A 19,557-nucleotide genomic window follows, 5' to 3' on the forward strand; every position below is an offset into this window, starting at 1 on the left:
ATGATAAGAGACTATACCTAAAGCCATGTGCTTACTGATCTGTGAATGAACGGAAGTCTGTGTTTTGCACCCCATTCTGTGGACCCGCTGAAACAACGTGTGCATCTGACAACACTGTACACTGTAGACTTGGACATGTCGGGAGAGTGGATTTTATGTGATGTATTTTTGTGCCACATTAAAAATGAAGCACTTTAGTTTCAAGTTTAGGAAACAAAAAGGAATAATTAGTAGTGTTTCTTATTTTTTAAATTTTTATTTATTTCATTTTTTATTTTTTAAAGACCTTATTTATTTATTTGACAGAGATCACAAGTAGGCAGAGAGGCAGGCAGAGAGAGTGGAGGAAGCAGGTTCCCGGTCGAGCAGAGAGCTCAATGAGGGGCTCGATCCCAGGACCCTGGGATCATGACCCAAGCCGAAGGCAGAGGCTTTAACCCACTGAACCACCCACGTGCCCCACTAATTAGTGTTTTTAAAAATAAATGTGTACTTCTAATGTGTTGGGAAGAATTGCTGGCTCTGTTGTTGTTTGTTCTTTTTTTTTTTTTTAAGATTTTATTTTCTTATTTGACAGAAAAAGAGATCACAAGTAAGCTGAGAGGCAGGAGGGGGTTGGGGGAGCAGGCTCCCTGCTGAGCAGAGAGCCCAATGGGGGGCTCAATCCCAGGACCCCGAGACCATGACCTGAGCCGAAGGCAGAGGCTTGACACACTGAGCCACCCAGGCGCCCCTGTTGTTTGTTCTTGACAGGCTTATACTTGTTAACTTTTCTTTACAAAGAGTTAAAAATAAACTATGCTCAAGTTACCTTCAGTAATTTGACGTACCAATATTTGAAGTAAGTGGAGCCTGAATTTCTCAGGTTAGAAAACTGTAATTAATGTCTAACCTAAATTTTTTCTGTAATATTTTCCATCAATTTCTTATTTTGTCTCTCAGGGCTTGCCATTGACCTTCACCTCAAAGCAGCTTTGCACATAGCTTCTGACGTCTGCAGACCAGCAGCACTGCTGAATGCCTCCCAGGGGATCTACAAGTCTTCTCCAGGACACCAAATGTCAGAGAGGGGAGGTCTCTAAAGAGAGTGCCCAAAGGAATAAAGCACTGGGCTGATTTTTTTTTTTTTTTTCAATTTTAAAACCTACTCTAGTATGCTTCCCTTTAGGCTACAGCAAATATAATTAGAGCTGCTGCTAATATTGATGGTTGAGACAACTATCCATGAATGAAACACAGCCACCACTTACAGACTTCAGCCGATCAGTGACTGTCCTTTGGTTTTCCCTCCTTCAGAATCAGTGGCCACTATCTCTTTTCTATATAATGAGTTCTCTCTTCCATCCATGACCCAGAAGATTCCAACTGGTCCTGGAGCAGTTTTTGAGTTGATAATTCACTAGCTCAGACTGTTGCCAAAACAATAATTTTGACTGCCCTTGGACAGTCTCCCAGGGGAGCAAATACTGGTGTAGTTGTTGGAAGGGGTCATTTATCACCACAGAGGGAAGAGCCATAAAAAAGACAAAGGGAAAGAACAGGGACATTTCTCCACAATGGAAACCACTAGCGAACTGCAGAGAATGCCCTGTAGGGAAGCAAGTTACAGCACTTTTTTTTTTTTACATGGCCCACCTCTCTGATCACATGCATGACACACAAAAATACATATGTACCCACATGTGCCTATGTGTGTACATACATACAACTCCTATGTGCTGTCATCAACATAGGAGTTATCGACCCATATGGGTACATATGTGCTCTCAAATGCACACACACTCATTTACAGGAAGTGAGACAGAGCTGTCTGTCACAAATACAAGCAATAAAAAGAGCCAGAAGAGGCGCCTGGGTGGCTCAGTGGGTTAAGCCACTGCCTTCGGCTCGGGTCATGATCTCAGGGTCCTGGGATCGAGTCCTGCATCGGGTCTCTGCTCAGCCGGGAGCCTGCTTCCTCCTCTCTCTCTCTGCCTGCCTCTCTGCCTACTTGTGATCTCTCTCTGTCAAAATAAATAAATAAAATCTTAAAAAAAAAAAAAAGAGCCAGAAAAGTTCCCAGTTTCCATGAACTGTCATAAAGGTAATTACACGTGTCCAGCATTTAGTGGAACAAGGCAGGCATGATCTCTAGTGTGCAAATATGAAGAGTAAGTCTTGGTCAAGGTGACCACAGAAGTGGGGGATAAAACTCATGAAAGGAGGAGAAAGAGGGAGGAAAGTTTCTTCTGATAGAGAAAAGGCAAGAAGATATGATATAGCCTAATCCGCAAAAAATGCATGTATAGAATGGTCACAAAACCTTCAAAATATGTATCCAAAAAACACTGGCAACAAGATACATTTCCAATGGAAAGAGATTGGTTAAACAGCTCAGGACATACCCATATAACAGAGCTTTATATAATTTTTTAAATAATGCTTTAGAATTTATATTAAATAAGTTTTGGGGCACCTGGGTGGCTCAGTGGAAAGCCTCTGCCTTCAGTTCAGGTCATGATCTCTGGGTCCTGGGATCAAGCCCCGCATCAGGCTCTCTGCTCAGCAGGGAACCTGCTTCCCCTTCTCTCTCCGCCTGCCTCTCTGCCTACTTGTGATCTCTGTCAAATAAATAAATAAAATCCTTTAAAAAATTGTTAAAAAAATAATAATAAGTTTCTAGGGGCACCTGGGTGGCTCAGTGGATTGGGCTTCTGCCTTCAAATTAGGTCATTATCTCAGGGTCCTGGGATGGAGCCCTGCATTGGACTCTTTGCTCAGCAGGGAGCCTACTTCCCTCTCTCTGCCTACTTGTGATCTCTGTCCGTCAAATAAATAAATACATAAAAAATGTGTTTCTAAATAATGATACATTTACAAAACGTGATACAAGAATTATACAATATATAACACCAGTTTTGTCAGAAAACTACGCTATGAGAAAAGTCTGGGAGAAAACATAATAAAATGCTAAGTTTGATGAGGAGTGGGATTATAGATGACTTTTTCTTAATACATTTCCAGATTGGTCCCCTTTCTAACAATGACCATATAAGTTTCTGCTCAAAAGAAGTTTTTTTTTTAAAGATTTTATTTATTTACTTGACAGACAGAGATCACAAGTAGGCAGAGCGGGGGGGGGGGGGAAGCAGGCACCCTGCTGAGCGGAGAGCCCGATGCGGGTCTCGATCCCAGGACCCTGAGATCATGATCTTAGCCAAAGGTAGAGGCTTTAACCCACTGAACCACCCAGGTGCCCCTCAAAAGAAGTTTTAATGTGGATGTGTAAGAGCCTGGGGATTCCAGGTTGGAAACTACAAGCATTTAATAATTATGGAGATTTATTCATTAATTCATGAATTAATGCCTTTGCTCCTGAAACACTGATTAAATATTGCCATGTGTATAACATTGTGCTAGGCCCTGAGGGAAGTAAACAGGATAAAAAACAGTCACTCATGCCTTGGTGCTTGCTTCGTGTGGGCTTCAACTAAATGTGGGCATATCTGTGAGGCGCCTGGGTGGCTCAGTCAGTTAATGGTCCAACTCTTGATTTCAGCTCAGGTCATGATCTCAGGGTTGTAAGATCAAGCCCTGCGTCGGGCTCTGCTTTCAGCAGAGTCTGCTTGAGATTCTCTCTCTCCCTCTGCACCCCCTTCTCTTTCTATCCCCAGAAAATAAATAACATATTTTTGAAATAAATAAATGTGGGCATACCTATAGTATTAGGGTTTTCAGGGGATCACCCCTGGAGGTCAGCTAAAGGCAGTGAATATAGCCAGTTAGGAGGGCTGATGCCTGTGGCTTACTTCAATTACACACCTTCCGTCTCAAATTCCAAGGACAGGACTTGATTGCTGCACTAGACCACATGGACAGGACAGGATGCTGGCCCAGGAAAGGAGGAGACCTAGGCCTCTGTAGATATTGGGATTATGCATGGCTGGGCAGCAAAGGGAGGCCCCTGAAGGGACCAGGTCATGTCCTCCCTCCCCTCTTCTTGCCTCTGAGCACCCTCACTGTAGGAACTGTGCTTACAGTGTCACATTCTACCTCATGAGTCTTTGTATGCTTATCTTTTGCCCTCCTGTCAGAGTGTGAGCCTCTTGAGGACAGCAAACACATTTTGCTTGTTTCTGTAGTGATGCGGCCAAGCAGAAAACAGCTTGAATGTAATAAGATCTCAGTAAATTCTGGTTAGGCTGAATAGAGCCTCTTTAATCCTGAGGCCAAAGCCTAAAAACAATTTCTACATTATTGGTCATGCCATTTTAGGCTTTGCTGAGGGCCACTCCACAAACCGTGTTAGAATAGAACAGGACTCTCGTGCACACACCCGGAGGGTACATGGTACGCGTACAGATGTTCAGCATGGACACAAACACAGCCCTCCCTGGGAAGAGCTGTGTGGCTGGTGGGAAAGAGGCTTCTGGGACAGCTGGGGAAGAGATACGGCTGGACAAAGAGACAGCGAGGATGATGAGGATGGCACGGCCGGCAGAGTCACCACAGGAAGTGAGTAAGTGTTTTTGTCTGTACTTTGAGTCTGAATTCCTCATCTCCTGGGACCTCCCAAATTCTCAAGCAGCAGCTTTTTTGTTAGCTATACCCTACTGAGGACTCATGGTCCAAGACTGTAGACACCGAGTGCTCCTCAGACTCCCGCACCGCCCGGAAACCGTGAGTCCCAACAAGATGGCATGAGGGCTGTGGGCCACCCTGTACCTTGAGTGGGAACTGCTGGGTGAGCTCTGGCACGTACGCAGCCCCGGCCTGCTTCTTGTGCAGGGACACGACCACAAAGTACTCGAACAGCTGCCTCTGCTGGTACTCCGTGAGCTCCCGGTCCAGGGAGGGGTATCTGGGAGCGTGCTTCAGGCGGGACTTCACATTGACCAGGCGCTGGCTGTGAGCTGGGGAAGAGCACAGGGAGCGCCTGGTGCGACTCTTTCCAACGTGGAACTGCACAGATCCGTGACAGCTTGTGTGGTTCCCAGCCCAGAGTACCCCTTCCCGTTCCCCAAAAGTGTTCCCACATTTAACAAATGTGTAGGAAACTCTTTGTTTGGGGTCCTTGCCTCACTTCGGGGAGGAGCAACACCAGGGTTCGGGTCCTTGCCAGACTTCAGGCAGGAGCAACACCATTAGCCGCCAGGCTAATGGGGCTGCGGAAGCCTGGAACGCGGGGCTCTGCTCTGCCATGGGTTAGCTGGGTGGACTTGGGGCAGCGGCTTGAGTCATCCTTGTGGCCCTCTGTCAGATGGGGTGGGGACACTGACGTCTCCCCTCACACATTCCTTTCATCTTTCAGTTTGTGAGATGTGACAAAATCCAGACCACAGAGCTCTGAGAGTGGGGGCATTTTGTCATCATCTGCATGACAGACCCGGCGGAGCCATGACTAACTCGGGAGCTCCCGCCACCTTCCCTCCTGCGGTTGTTCTCTGTGATGGAAAAGGGCTTGCTTCGTCCTAGAGGTGGGCCAGAGAGCAGCTGGGGGGAGACATGAGTGAAGCAGGGCAGCTGACCGGACAGGTGCCCTCACCTCACTCCGCAGGCCTGGACTATGGCTCTCTTGGGCCACCCTCTGTGGTCTGAGAAATTGTGGAAAACTCACAAGGCCTAGACCAAGGTCACCAAATTTACTTCCACAGACACCAACTACTTCAGTGACTTCACTTGACAGATGAGGAACTAGAGGCCCTGAGATCATTAAGTGATCGCCTGTTCTTTTAGCAGTTTTCACAGGAGTAGGACAAGAGCCCAGGTATCTAGAACCCCAGGCCAGCAGCGCTATACTTTCCAGGTGTGGAAAACTCCTGTAATGGAAAGGCACGGGGAAGGGCTACTGTGTTAGTAGCCCCCCTGCGTCTCTGGACCCACAGGCTCAGGGCCCGAACAGGCCCATGCTGGTCATGCTCAGGACGGACCTACCCCCACACACCCTGTGGGTCCCCCTGTCCCCTTAGACATTCACACCTTGCCCTACGAGCTCCTGCAAGGACGCTCTGTGCCTTCCCTCACATTAAGCAGGAAGGGCCATCTCGGTAGCTCCCCAGCCCCCTCCCCCCCGTGCCCTGCACCGCAGCGGGTCTTCTCACCTTTCAGCTTCTCTTCCGTGTCACTGTCAGACTCACTGTTCTCATCTGTCACTAGACAGAAAAACAAACAATAAATGGCAACAGGAAGAAAGTCTTTCTAATACAAGAAACTTTTTGTATGAAATGACCCATATCCAAGATTTCTACTTCAGAGGGGCTATTTTCTTTCTGTCGATTTAGATGTAATAGATAAAGGATGTCTTCGTCCAACTAAATGCAATTTCCAAATTAATGTGGCTCTAGTTCAGATGGTACTTATATCCAGTAATAGAGCAGATACTGATTCCTTTTATGTCCCCGAAGCAAAGAAGGCGGCCCCCACGGTGAGCTCAGAGCTCTCAGCGCTGGGCTGGCTTGACGGACAGACAGTGAAAGAGGACCAGAGGACGCACCACCAGGCTGAGCTCCTTCCCAGCTCTTCGCTGCTGCAGGGCAACAGGAGGTATTTACAAAGCACCGACTTGGTCTCCTGTTTGGTGAGCCAGCCCAGAACAACAGGGAGCCTCTTTTCACATTGTGGGGGGAGCTGGGGCGATGGCGGGGGCTCTACCTTTTCCTGAGTTGCTCTCCATTGACTGGGACAGCCTCTTCACGCGTTTCTTTCCTCTCCGGGCCTCATAAATGGCATTGATTCGCAACACCAGCTGCCAGACACCGGGAGAAGAAAAGCCAGTGTTAGCAGCTTCCTCTCCATGTGCAGCTGGGGTTTCTTTGCTGCTCATTCTTCTCTGGGACCATGGACGGTGGGGGGAAAGAAAGAGGGAGGGGCCATTTCCCAATGGTCAACTGGCATCTTTCAACTATTCTTTTCCACCAGACAGGAACGTGACTTTTGAGAACACTAAAGGAGGCTGCCAGCCTCACTGATGTATGGACGGGTGATGTCTAAATACACTAACACATACAGCTGAGACACAGGGAGATGATTTCATTGGCTAATCATGGGATGGCTGCTCCCCCTCCATGCTTTGATGTCTCTGCGGTTTGGAAGCAGCCTTTGCTCTCCCCAGGAAAAAACAAACAAACAAACAAACAAAAACCAAAAATAAAAACCTCCCAGGCAGGGCCCCTTCTGTCGGAACAGTGCCAAAGACCATCTGAGCAGCACTGGGCAGCAAGGGGGCAAGGGGATTATGGGGGATTTTGAGTTCTAGCTTGGGACTTCATGGTCGTGCCCTCCACCCAGCACACCCAGCAAACCCCCTCTGGCAGGGGAGCGCTCATCCACACTCAGGGAGGCCTTTCATGATCTCCCGGGCTGCTCAGCAGACCCCACCACTCAGCAGCACATTTTCCAGGCTGACTCTAGCAGACCCATCTGGTGATGGAAGCCCTGCAGCACTTCCCACCAGGCTTCACAGCACCACCTGCACATTTCAAGAGTGGAAGCTTCCTGGGCTCCACCTGGTTGCGAGAAAGGGAAGTCTACCCATGCACAGCTGAGACAAACCAACTCGGGATTTTAATTAAATTAATTAATTAAAGTTTATTTTCTTTAGTAATCTCTACACCCAACGTGAGGCTTCGAAGGCCCGAAGCCATGACTCCAAGATCAAGAGCCATACACTCCTCCGAGTGAGCCAGCCAGGTGCCCCCCAACAGGTGATTTGAAAGGGGAGCTGGGTTTGAGAGCTGCCTTGAAAAGTTTATATTCTTTTTGGCCATGGAAGAATTGGAGAGAGGATGGGCAGTAGTAAACTGGGCGATGGGCACGCAGGTGGGTGCGGTGGGTTAGCTGCTGCCAATCCCTGTCTCCACCCTCTGCTTCTCTGTCTCACTGCCCGAAGTAGCTCACCAGCTCCTCGCCACAGGCCAGAGCACTGGACCACCAGTGGAGGAAGATGGCTCACCCTCCGGGTCTCCTTGTGGTGGGCCTGGGCCCCAGCCCTCCAGTTCTGCAGACTACGACACTGCCCTGCCATATTCTTGGTCAGCCACATACTCTGGGTCCTGACAGGTGGCCCAGCCCTGGCCCTGCCAGTTCTCGTTGTGAACTCCTCATCCCCAACCCAGTGCTGGCTTTGCCTTGAATCTGAATGACGTGCCTTCAGCACCAAATCCCTGCCATGTGGCCGTTATTTACGTTTGATCTTAGGAACCGGCCAGTTCCCTGGAGTTCACACCACTGAGCCAGCCCTCTTTTCCTTTTACATACGTCCTAACCACTGGAATAATGACGCTAACCCCATTCCCCATGGAAGAAGACAAGGCATACGTGAGATGTTAGTATTATTCACAACAGCCAGGAAATGAAAACATCCCAGTGTCAATCAAGGGATGAATGGGTAAACGCGATGTGGCACGTACACACAGTGGAATATCATTTAGCCTTCAAGAGGAAGGGCATTCGGACACACGCTCCAACATAAATGAAACCCGAGGATGTTCTGCTAAGAAAAATCAGTCAGTCATAAAAGGACAAATACCGTACGATTCCATTTACAGGAGGTACCTGGCACAGGCACATTCACAGAGACAGAACGTGGGAGGGTGGTTGCCAGAGGTGGGGGGAGGGCAGAACGCAGAGTTTCTGTCCAGGGAGATGAGCAGTTCTGGAGATGGATGCTGGTGACTGGCTGGATAACAGTGTAGATGCACTAATGCTACTGAACTGTATGCTTAAAAATGGTTGAAATGGCAGTTTTTATGTTATATATATTTATTTACCACAATTTAAAAATATATAAATAAACAAATGAGTTATTAGGTCAAATTGTGGTTCTTCTGGGAGGAGAATTTTTGGACCCATTCGGCCTCCTCTCACCCCATATCCAATGAACCAGAAAGAAGGCCCCTAAGATAGAGGTAACATCCTTCCACTTACTAAAATGCAGTAAACACCGGAATTGAGTTCCACACAGGTGGGCATCTTGGTCACTTCTGTTTGCTGCTTGATGACAGTCCCTGTATGAGCTGGAACAGTGCCCAGCACGTGGTAGGTACTCAACAAGTATCTGTTGATTGTGAATTTGTTGGATGAATACTAAGCGTCCCCTATGTACAAGGGGTTTTGCTAGAAGCTGGGGGGTGTGGTAAAAAGATGTATGGGACACGGCCTCCATTCTCAGGGAGTCTACAAGCTTACAGGAAGGACCAAGATGCATTCGTAGCTATCATACAAGACAGTTTCTGAGTGCCATGTGGGTAGTATAAATGATGTGACAGAGAACATTCCTCTCACTTTAAATCAGGTCACGGAATAAGTGGAAGCCATATATACACCACTCGATAAATCTTTGTTCCTTTTTTTTTTTTCTTTTAGAGATTTTATTCACTTATCAGAGAGAGAGAGAGAGCATACAAGCAGGCAGAGCCAGAGAGAGAAGCAGGCTCCCCGCCCAGCAAGGAGCCTGATGCGGGACTCATCCCAAGACACTGGGATCAAGACCTGAACCGAAGGCGCAGCCCAACCAAATGAGCTACCCACGCGTCCCTCTTTGTTCATTTTTATTTAAAAAATTTTCCCCCGAGAGCAAAGCTTTAAACATGCTCTCACATAATTGTACTTGAACAGGAGTTAAGTTTTGTTGTTTCTGTACTAGGGGGCACCTGGATGGCTCAGTAGGTTAAGTGCCAATTATTTTTTTTTCTTTTTTCTTTTTAAAGATTTTATTAATTTTGACAGAGAGAGAGAGAAAAAAAGAGAGACTATGCACAAGCAGGGGGAATGGCAGAGTGAGAGGGAGAAGCAGGTTCCCCACTGAGCAAGGAGTCCTATGTGGGACTTGATTCCAAGACCCTGGGATCATGACCTGAGCTAAAGGCAGATGCTTAACCGACTGTGCCACCCAGGTGTCCCTACATGTCGATTCTTGATTTTGGCTCAGGTCATGACCTCGGGGTCAGGGGGGATCCAGCCCCACGTTGGGCTTCACGCTCAGCAGGGCGTCTGGTTTAGATTCACTCTCTCTGTGCCCCACCCCCACGTGCTTGCTCTCTCTCACTCTCTCAAATAAATAAATAGAATTTTAAAAGAAAAAAAGAAAAAGAATCACGTACTCAAACTCAGAGTTGTGTTAAAGCTCTTTTAACCCAACAGCTAATTCATTTGATTATCCCTGTTTAATTTGCTAAAATGATGGTGAGCCTGGCAGTATGGCTGTGCATAGCCACTTTTAATTATTCTACAACTGTAGGATTTTGACCTTATAGATACCTATAATGATGCCAGAACAAGCAGAAGGGGCGTTTAAGGGAGTGGCTAGAGACACCACACCTTGGGGGGGCCCCCCCCCGCAGCAGCTACCATGATGGCAGAGGACAGTGACCTTGGAGGGCCTCCGAGGGGAGGCATGGGAGTGAATCCGTGCTGAAAGAGACTGGGGTCCCTAGGTTAGTGGAGCTCATTCAGCAAACATCAAATAATCAGTATGCAACCTGCTCCACACCCTGGGCCCTGGGTAGGACAAGGTCAATGGGGAGACCAGGAAGGGGGAGGCACCTGTCCTGGTCCCTTTGTCTGCCCTTCCTCAGCAAAACAAAGGAAAATGGCTTCTCTCCTGTTCCAACTCCAAGTCCCCTCTGACCAGGCTGCAGGTTACAGGTGTTTTCTCAACCAAGGACCCTCGCGGCCCTTACTCTTCAGAGGGTACTCTGATGGGCAAGGTGACTTAACTTCATTTGAATGAGAAAGTTGGGGACGGGTGTGGTAGGGGTAAAATTATGGCTCCAAATACTGACTAACCAAACTGTTAGGAGGAACCAGCTTGTAAATGTCCCATGATTTTCAGGTCAATGCATCACTCTGAGAAATCTGATGAAACCTACAATCTTCCCCTCTGGCCTCCCTCCATCCTCCAAAACTCTCAATACAAAGTCTCATGCAGTTTTCTGGGTTTCGTGACCCCTAAATCCCATCCATCCATCCACGTACCCTGAAATGAAGAATCCCTGTTCTAAAAGTTCCCGTATGAAGTTGGTACCAAAGTTACCACTGCACAGGGACAGCACGCAGGGCTGGAATAGTGCAAAAGGGAACTGAGTCACTAGCAGACGCATTAGGAACCACATCCCCCGGGCACGTTTTACCTTTCAGGTAGAAAAGAGCGAGGAAAGATGGACTTTTGACAAGTGTTGCCTCAGAACACAGGCTCCACATGGCACGGCCTCTGCGTCCAGTGTTGGGCAAAGTGTGAGTTACAGTGGGATGACTGGAGCTCTACTTTTTGAGGCCGTGAAGGAGGAGGAAATGGCCTTTTGAGGTATTGGAAACATGGTCTGGGATCACGAGGATAATGAGAGTTTAGGCTGGGACAAGACGGCTACAGGACCACAGTCACTATTATGACAAAGGCCCAGAGAGCCCAGCCCTGCGGGCTTCACAGTGTCTACCTGGTCTGTGATGAAGCAGGTAGAAGAGGGCCAGTGTTCTCTTCTCTGCCCACACTCCTCTGCAACCTTCCTTTGCAGGGAAGGGAGAGTGCATATCTGCACATGAAGCTTGTTGCAAGCCTTACCTTGGGTATCTTTTTCTTCTTCCTGCCATTCTGCAGGTCTCCAAGGTTAAAGAAAGTGTCATCAGGGCTGCTGGGAGTGGAGGGGGGGCTGATTTTGGAAGGGGACCCGTATCCATCCCGACTCAGCTTCCTGGTGTCCAGCAGCTTGCAGTTCCTCCTCTCTGAATTTTGCCGGAAAAAAGCCGGTTTGGCCAATGACTGCTAGAAGGGGAAAGGAGAAACGAAAAGAAGAGTAAAGACAAAAGGCCAAGTGGGAGACAGCTGGGGGTGCCGGTGATACGGACTATGAGGTGGAGAGGGGACAGCTGGTCCTTCTTCCCAGGGTTATGCTGAGTTTGTCTCTGAGTAAGGATACAAATCCAATCCAGTCTCTCTCGCTCTCTTTTTAAGATTTTATTATTTATTTATTTATTTATCTGAGAGAGAGAGCGCGCGCATGATTGAATGAGTATGAACGGAAGGGCAGAGGGAGAGAGAGAAGCAGACTCCCCCCTGAGCAGGGAGCGTGATATGGAGTTTGATCCCAGGACCCTGAGATCATAAGCTGAACCAAAAGCAAATGCTTAACCGGCTGAGCCACCTAGGCATTTCCACTCCAGTCTCTCTTTTTAGGCAAGGGGGAATTCACTGGCTCAATCCCCTATTTGTACAAAGCAGGCATTCTGAGAACCAAGACCTACTGTATTGGGAGGGAGACAACCTAAGCCCAGCTTTGACCCTGCTGCTGATAAGCTGAGTACCTCTTGTACGAAGAGTTTCAATCCCTAAGGCTCAGTGTCTTAGTGATTGAGAAGTGAGATTGAGAAGTGAGAAAGTGCATTTCTAAAAATGAGCCACTTTAAGGTCTAAGGCAAAAAGAAAACTGGTTAAAAAAAAAAAGAAAAGGAAAATAAAGAACAAAAGCCTTCCCCAAACCCTGAAACTCATAGAAGTTATTTTTCTAAAACATACTACAAATTAATGAAAAGACAAATAGGTAAACAAAACAGGAATGGAAAATTTATAGAAAAAGAAATACAACGATGCTTTGATGTAAGATTCTTAGCATCACTCATAAGAAAAAATTAAAACTCCATCAAAGAGACATTTTTCACTCTAAGATTAGCAAAGATAAATTTGGTAATTCACTAGAATACTGAAAGTGAGGGAAACAGTCCCTTTCACACTTTCATACAACGCTGGCGGAACTGGAAATTGGTACAGTTATAAGGAGCGCATGGAGCAGTGTCAAAAAATGACAAACACAGATACCTTTTCACCTAGCAGTTCCACCTGTAGGAATGGGCCCTACTGATGCATACTTGTGCAAAGTTACTTTGAACGAGGCAAGCTATACTGTCTATGTGAAATGGTTTATAAACACAAAATACTGGTGACAACCTAAATGTCCATCAGCAGAAGCTGGTCAAATAAGTTATGGTACAGTGGAGTACAACGCAGGTATAAAAAAATCTTAATGTACTGATATAGAAGGTTCCCTCAGATGCATATTGTTAAGCATAAAAAGCAAGGGACAGGGCGCCTGGGTGGCTCAGTGGGTTAGGCCTCTGCCTTTGGCTCGGGTCATGGTCTCAGGGTCCGGGGATCAAGCCCCACATCGGGTGCTCTGCTCAGCGGGGAGCCTTCCCCCCCACAATCTCTCTCTGCCTGCCTCTACTTGTGACCTCTCTCCATCAAATAAATAAATAAATTTTTAAAAAAGGAAAAGCAGGGGCACCTGGGTGACTCAGTGGGTTAAGCCTTTGCCTTCGGCTCAGGTCACGATCTCAGTGTCCTGGGATCAAGCCCTGCATCAGGCTCTCTGCTCTGCGGGGAGCCTGCTTCCCCCTCCCCCGCTGCCTGCCTCTCTGCCTACTTGTGATGTCTCTCTCTCTCTGTCAAATAAATTTTTTTTTAATGATAAAAAAAGAAAAAAGCAAGGGGTAGAACTGTTGGCGTAACATTTTGATATTGTGTGTTCTAAGGGGCTATTCTGCTGGTGTATGCATAGACTAGCTCTGAAGAATACATAAGAAACTAACAGTGGTTGTTCTGGGGGAGAGAAATGGAGGGTCAGGGGCAAGAGGAAGATTTGTCACCATATACTTTTCATATTCTTAAATTTTGAACCATATGAATATGTTAACATGGAAATAAATAATAGTAAGATATAATTTAAAAACTACTTGGGGGACGCCTGAGTGGCTCAGTTGGTTGAGCGGCTGCCTTCAGCTCAGGTCATGATCCAGTGTCCTGGGATCAAGTCCCGCATCAGGCTCCTTGCTCGGTGGGGAGCCTGCTTCTCCTTCTGCCTCTACCTGCCACTCTGTCTGCCTGTGCTCGTGCTCTCTCTCTCCCTCTGTCTCTCTGACAAATAAATAAATAAAATCTTAAAAAAAAAAAAAAACTACTTGGACTACCTGTTTCCTAAAGGTACTTTCAGGATACACACTGTATGATACTATAACTGCAAAGTGTCTTTTTTTTTTTTTTAAGATTTTATTTATTTATTTGAAAGACAGAGATCACAAGAGGCAGGCAGAAAGAGGAAGGGAGGCAGGCTCCCCACTGAGCAGCAAGCCCGATGTGGGGCTCGGTCCCAGGACTCTGGGATCATGACCTGAGCTGAAGGCAGAGGCTTTAACCCACTGAGTCACCCAGGCACCCCTCTTTTTTTTTTTTTTTTACGATTTTATTTATTTATTTGAGAGAGAGACACAGAGAGAGAGGGAACACAGGCAAGGGGAGTGGGAGAGGGAGAAGCAGGCTTTCCCCTAAGCAGGGAGCCCAATGCAGGGCTCAATCCCAGGACCCGGGATCATGACCCAAGCCGAAGGCAGACGCTTAATGACTGAGCTACCCTGGCATCCCAAAGTGTTTTTTTAAAAATGAATTAATGAATTAGGTGATGAAAATGTATATAAAGCACCTAGCAAAATACCTGATACACAACAAGCAGTGAATATGTTTTTCTCATGTAACGTGGACATTTTTTCAAACCTTAATATGCTAACTGCATACTAATGTTATTTTTTAAAATATTTTATTTGTTTATTTATTTATTTGAGAGAAAGAGAGAAAGCACAAGCAGGGTGAGGGGCAAAGAGAGAGGGAGAAGCAGGCTCCCCAAGAGGGAGCCTGATGCAGGGCTCAATCCCAGAACCCTGGGATCATGACCTGACCTGAAGGCAGACGTTTAACTGACTGAGCCACTCAGGTACCCCTCTTTAGTATATTATTTATGTTCTTTGCCTATTTATCTTTTGGGAACCCAGTGTTTTTCTTATTAATTTGAATGAGCTCTTTATTTAGAATAGATATGAAATATTTGTCAGTTTTACTGCAAGTGTGTTTTTCCCATGTTTTTTTTTTATCATATAAAATTTTTATATATGCAAATCTGTTTATCTTTTCTGTGCAATTGATTTAATCTTGCCTCTCTAGAAAATCTGTATCTTTTTAGAAGTTTAATACATACTTAATTACATTCTCTTTTGGATTTTTGTAGTCTACTTTGAACATATTTTATTCATTAATCCATCAGTAATTTATTTTTTTATATGTTAGTCTAAACTGATTTTTCTCCAAGCTAAGTTATCCCTATTCCATTTAATAAATGAGTCTTGTCTTTTACTATCAGTTTACAAGGCCACATTCACTATCTCTTAAATTCATAGAATAGTCTTCTTCTGTTCCATTGATTTCTCAATTCTTGTAGTTCTGAATAGTATATAACACAAACTCTAGAACCTTTTCTAAAGATTTCTGGGAATAAAGACTCCTCACTTTCCTAAGTGGCCTGCTCCGATGTTTGAATCATGAGTCTACAGAGTGCAATCAACTGCTTAGTACCACAAGCCCTGAGTAGAAAAAGCCAGTATGGTTTGCTCACTGTGGGCATCTTAATAATTACACGAGCACAAAAAGAAGGAAGAATGACAAGCTTTTTTACAGACCAAATTCCATCTGTAGTGAGATCCAAGCAAATGGCCCCATTTCTTTCACGGCATTAGAACTGCCTATCAAATTAGTCAGCAAAAAGCAGGTACCTGTTTTCAGTAGACTTCTAAGTTGTGAGTGTTTGTTCAAAGATCTGACCTATGAAAAGCTCTGAGAAGAAAGAACACAGAAAGATATCAAAACATGGCACCCAGTTCTGTAAAGAGTGTTCAGAGACCTGCCTGGGGTCTGGGGTTGTGTGGGCTGCATCCCCTTGTGGTGACACTGCTGGGGAATGGGGCCCTGGTGTGCCCCCCAGAGCACCCAGAATCAGCCTCAAAAAATGTCCAGGGAGCTTTCTTGAGGGGGTGGAATTTCAGCTGCTACTTAACTGATAACAAAGGATCTACAGGGCTCTGGGGTAGAGCATTCTCAAGTAGCACAATCTGAGAAGAGGCATAGAAGTGAGGAAGTGCAAATTAGCCCAGAGGGATGCTTGAATGGCTCAGCTGGTTAAGCATCTGCTTTCAGCTTCTGCTTTCAGCTCAGGTCCTGATCCCAGGTTTCTGGGATCGAGTCTTGAATCGGGTTCCTTGCTCAGCGAGGGAGCCTGCTTCTCCTTCTGCCTGTTGTTACCCCGGCTTGTGCTCTCTCTCTGACAAATAAATAAATAAAATCTTAAAAGAAAAAAAAGTTAGACCAGAGAGGGTGCTCATGGCTCAGAGTGAGTACATTGAAACAGATGGAAGAGATCATGCAGCCATTATGACATCGAATTGTCTGTGGAAGGCCTTTGAAAATGAGGGTGTGAATCTTAGTCCTTAGCAGGGGGCAGCAAGTTTTTTCTTAAAGGCCAGACAGTAAATATTTTCGGCTTTGTCACAATTATACAACTCCGCCATTGCCAGTTCAAAAGCAGCCATACACAATATGTATGTGAACGAGCATGGCCATGTTCCAGGAAAACTTGATTTACTAAACCAGTCATCCAGCAGTAGTTTGCCAAACCTGAACTATAGTATTAAAAGGAAAGACACTGCAGGATCCTCGGGATGACTATGTCAGGCTGTGGCCCAGAGAAGTTTAGAGCTTTTGATCAGAAAGCCTCACACCAACATGTCTTGGTGATAACACGCCCATTCCATTGTGTCTCTCTGGAACAGCCTCTAGGAAGGGGCCTACCTCTGTTGAAGAGGCCCACAGAGTTTCCCTAATCTCATAAACACTGGATTCACGACGGACCCAGCAAAAGATCTGTGGTGTCCAAGAAAGAAAAGCAGACAAGAACTCTGTTGAAACTTCATGAGTTATTTTGGGGAACCAAGTGTGATGGGCCCTGGCCAGGGGCCTTCCTGGTGGGGAGGAGAGGGAAACTGCGTGCCTCCCTAGAGGGAGCTGACCTGGACTTGAGCCAGGGTTCTCGTCTGAGAATGGTGGTTTAATTCCTTCCTTTCTTCCACTGTCCCTGTCTTACCTCCTCAGGACACCGTGATGTAAAGAGAAGAAGAGTCCTTGATACAACAAAATATCTCATCTCTTCCGTACCTAACTCCACCTCATTCCTACTCTCTTTCCTAAAGGCCTCCTCCAAGTACCCAGATGTCATTCTCACAAGCATACACATTTGTTCATATACGCCCACAGGTACACATATTTCCATATACACACAGAGAAATACATAGGAAGGCATACACACATATTTCAACAATTGACACATTATACTATTGTAAAGAAAGACATTACATTTATTTATTTTTTATTTTTTTAAGATTTTATTTATTAACTTGACAGACAGAGATCACAAGTAAGCAGAGAAGCAGGCAGAGAGAGAGAAAGAAGCAGGCTCCCCGCTGAGCAGAGAGCCCGATGCGGGGCTCGATCCCAGGACCCTGGGATCATGACCTGAGCCGAAGGCAGAGGCTTTAACCCACTGAGCCACCCAGGCGCCCCAAGAAAGACATTACATTTAAATGACAGGATACCATACAGGCAATAAAGATTATTTAAAAAAAAGAAATTAATGATGTGGGGAAATATTCAGGATAAATATAAAAAACCAGCAAAAATACAAAAGTATATATACCTCATCCCAAGTCTTTTTTATGTACACACACACACATACATACACACGTGCACACTAATAATTTATTATAGAAAAAAATAAAAATTCTTAATTTTGGATGAGTTTTATATTCCTCATCATCTTTTTCAGTATTTAAAAAAAACTTTTTAAAAAAAGATTTTGTTTGGGGCGCCTGGGTGGCTCAGTGGATTAAGCTGCTGCCTTCGGCTCAGGTCATGATCTCAGGGTCCTGGGATCGAGTCCCGCATCGGGCTCTCTGCTCAGCAGGGAGCCTGCTTCCCTCTCTCTCTCTCTCTGGCTGCCTCTCTGTCTACTTGTGATTTCTCTCTGTCAAATAAATAAATCTTTAAAAAAAAAAAAAGATTTTGTTTATTTCAGACAAAGAGAGTGAGCACAAGAGAGGGGGTGTGAGAGAAAGAAGCAGATTCCCCACTGAGCAGAGAGTCAGACATGGTGCCAGATCCTGGGACTCCAGGATTATGACCTGAGCTGAAGACAGACGACTGAGCCCCTTAAAAAACTTTTGTGATGAGAATGTTGTGATGAGATGAAATAAGGTTATTTTTAAAAAGAATACATACTGAGGGATGCCTGGGTGGCTCAGTTGGTTAAGCAGCTGCCTTCGGCTCAGGTCATGATCCCAGCGTCCTGGGATCGAGTCCCACATCGGGCTCCTTGCTCAGCAGGGAGCCTGCTTCTCCCTCTGCCTGCCTCTCTGCCTGTCCTCGCTCTCTTCCCCTCTCTCTCTCTGATAAATTAAAAAAAAAAAATACTGAAAAGCCTAATTCTCTGTATTTACCAAACATACATAAATAGTACTTACATTGCAGGCACTAGACTAAGTGGTTTACAAGTGTGAATTGGTTTTTAAGATTTTATTTATTTATTTGACAGAGAGAGACACAGTAAGAGAGGGAACACAAGCAGGGGGAGAAAGAGTGAGAGAAGTAGGCTCCCTGCTGAGCAGGGAGCCTGATGTGGGACTGGATCCCAGGACAGGACCCTGGGATCATGACCTGCGCTGAAGGCAGATGCTTCACCAACTGAGCCACTCAGGTGCCTCTACAAGTATGAATTTGATTAATCTTCATAAGACCCCTAAGAGGAGAGTACTATAATTGTTCTTTTTTTTTTTTTTTTTTTTTTTTTTACAGATTTTATGTATTTATCTATCAGAGAGAAAGAACAAACAGGGGTGGGGAGGGCCAGAGGCAGAGGCAGAAGCAGACTTCCCGCTGAGCTGGGAGCCCAATGCGAAGCTGGATCCCAGCAACCTGAGATCATGACCCAAGCTGAAGGCAGCTGCTTAACCAACTGAGCCATCCAGGCATCCCTAATTGTTCCTATTTTATCAATGACAAAGCTGACACGTGTAGATGAGAACATCTGCCCAAAGTCACACAGCTAGCAAGTGGTCAGGCAGTCAGACTCTAGAACTCACACGCTTGACCAGATACTGCCTCTCTATAGTTACGGTTCAGTGATGTACAGTTTTTGGTGGGAGATGGTGTGGGTGGGCTCTCCAGGCAACCAGAGAATGCTAGTTAATGGTACATTTTGTTCCCTAACGTCTACATGCCAGTGCCTAAGAAAAAAAAAAATGCCTTGGGCACCTGGGTGGCTCAGTCGGTTAAGTGTCCAACACTTGATCTTGGCTCAGGTCTTGATCTCAGGGCTGTGAGTTCAAGCCCCAAGCTGGGCTCCACACTGGGCATGGAACCTGCTTAAGAAAAAATGGCGCGAGCCTAGATTTCCTTTATTACAAAAATTAGTCCCTAACACATTTAGTGTGCCATTCTAGGTGTGGGGATGGTGGGTAATACACAGCAGGAAAAGAAAATGGCTTAATCTCAGGAGCTTGCCTTGTGTGTTTTGAGCATCTGCCCCCAACTGCACAATTGCTCCTGTCTGTCCAGCTGACCCTGACCTCTGGACTGGGACTGGGCACGATCTCATTAAATGAAAATCCTAAAAGCTGTCATAGGCTCTTCAGAGGCTGATAGAGGAGGGGGCCACAGAG

General features: G+C 46.0%; 1 protein-coding gene across 1 annotated transcript in view; it reads right to left on the reverse strand.

The window, feature by feature from the left end:
- DENND2A (DENN domain containing 2A) overlaps positions 1–19,557 on the reverse strand; it is a 104,917-nt gene that overhangs the window by 34,508 nt on the left and 50,852 nt on the right. Inside the window, exons 6-9 of the mRNA XM_059172031.1 lie at positions 11,537–11,737; positions 6,631–6,724; positions 6,081–6,131; positions 4,705–4,892 (exon numbers count right to left, since the gene is read on the reverse strand). Coding sequence (XP_059028014.1) covers positions 4,705–4,892; positions 6,081–6,131; positions 6,631–6,724; positions 11,537–11,737 — 534 coding nt within the window. The remainder of the gene's footprint in view (positions 1–4,704; positions 4,893–6,080; positions 6,132–6,630; positions 6,725–11,536; positions 11,738–19,557) is intronic.

This window comes from Mustela lutreola, chromosome 4 (genome assembly GCF_030435805.1).
Source record: "Mustela lutreola isolate mMusLut2 chromosome 4, mMusLut2.pri, whole genome shotgun sequence".
NCBI lineage: Eukaryota > Metazoa > Chordata > Mammalia > Carnivora > Mustelidae > Mustela > Mustela lutreola.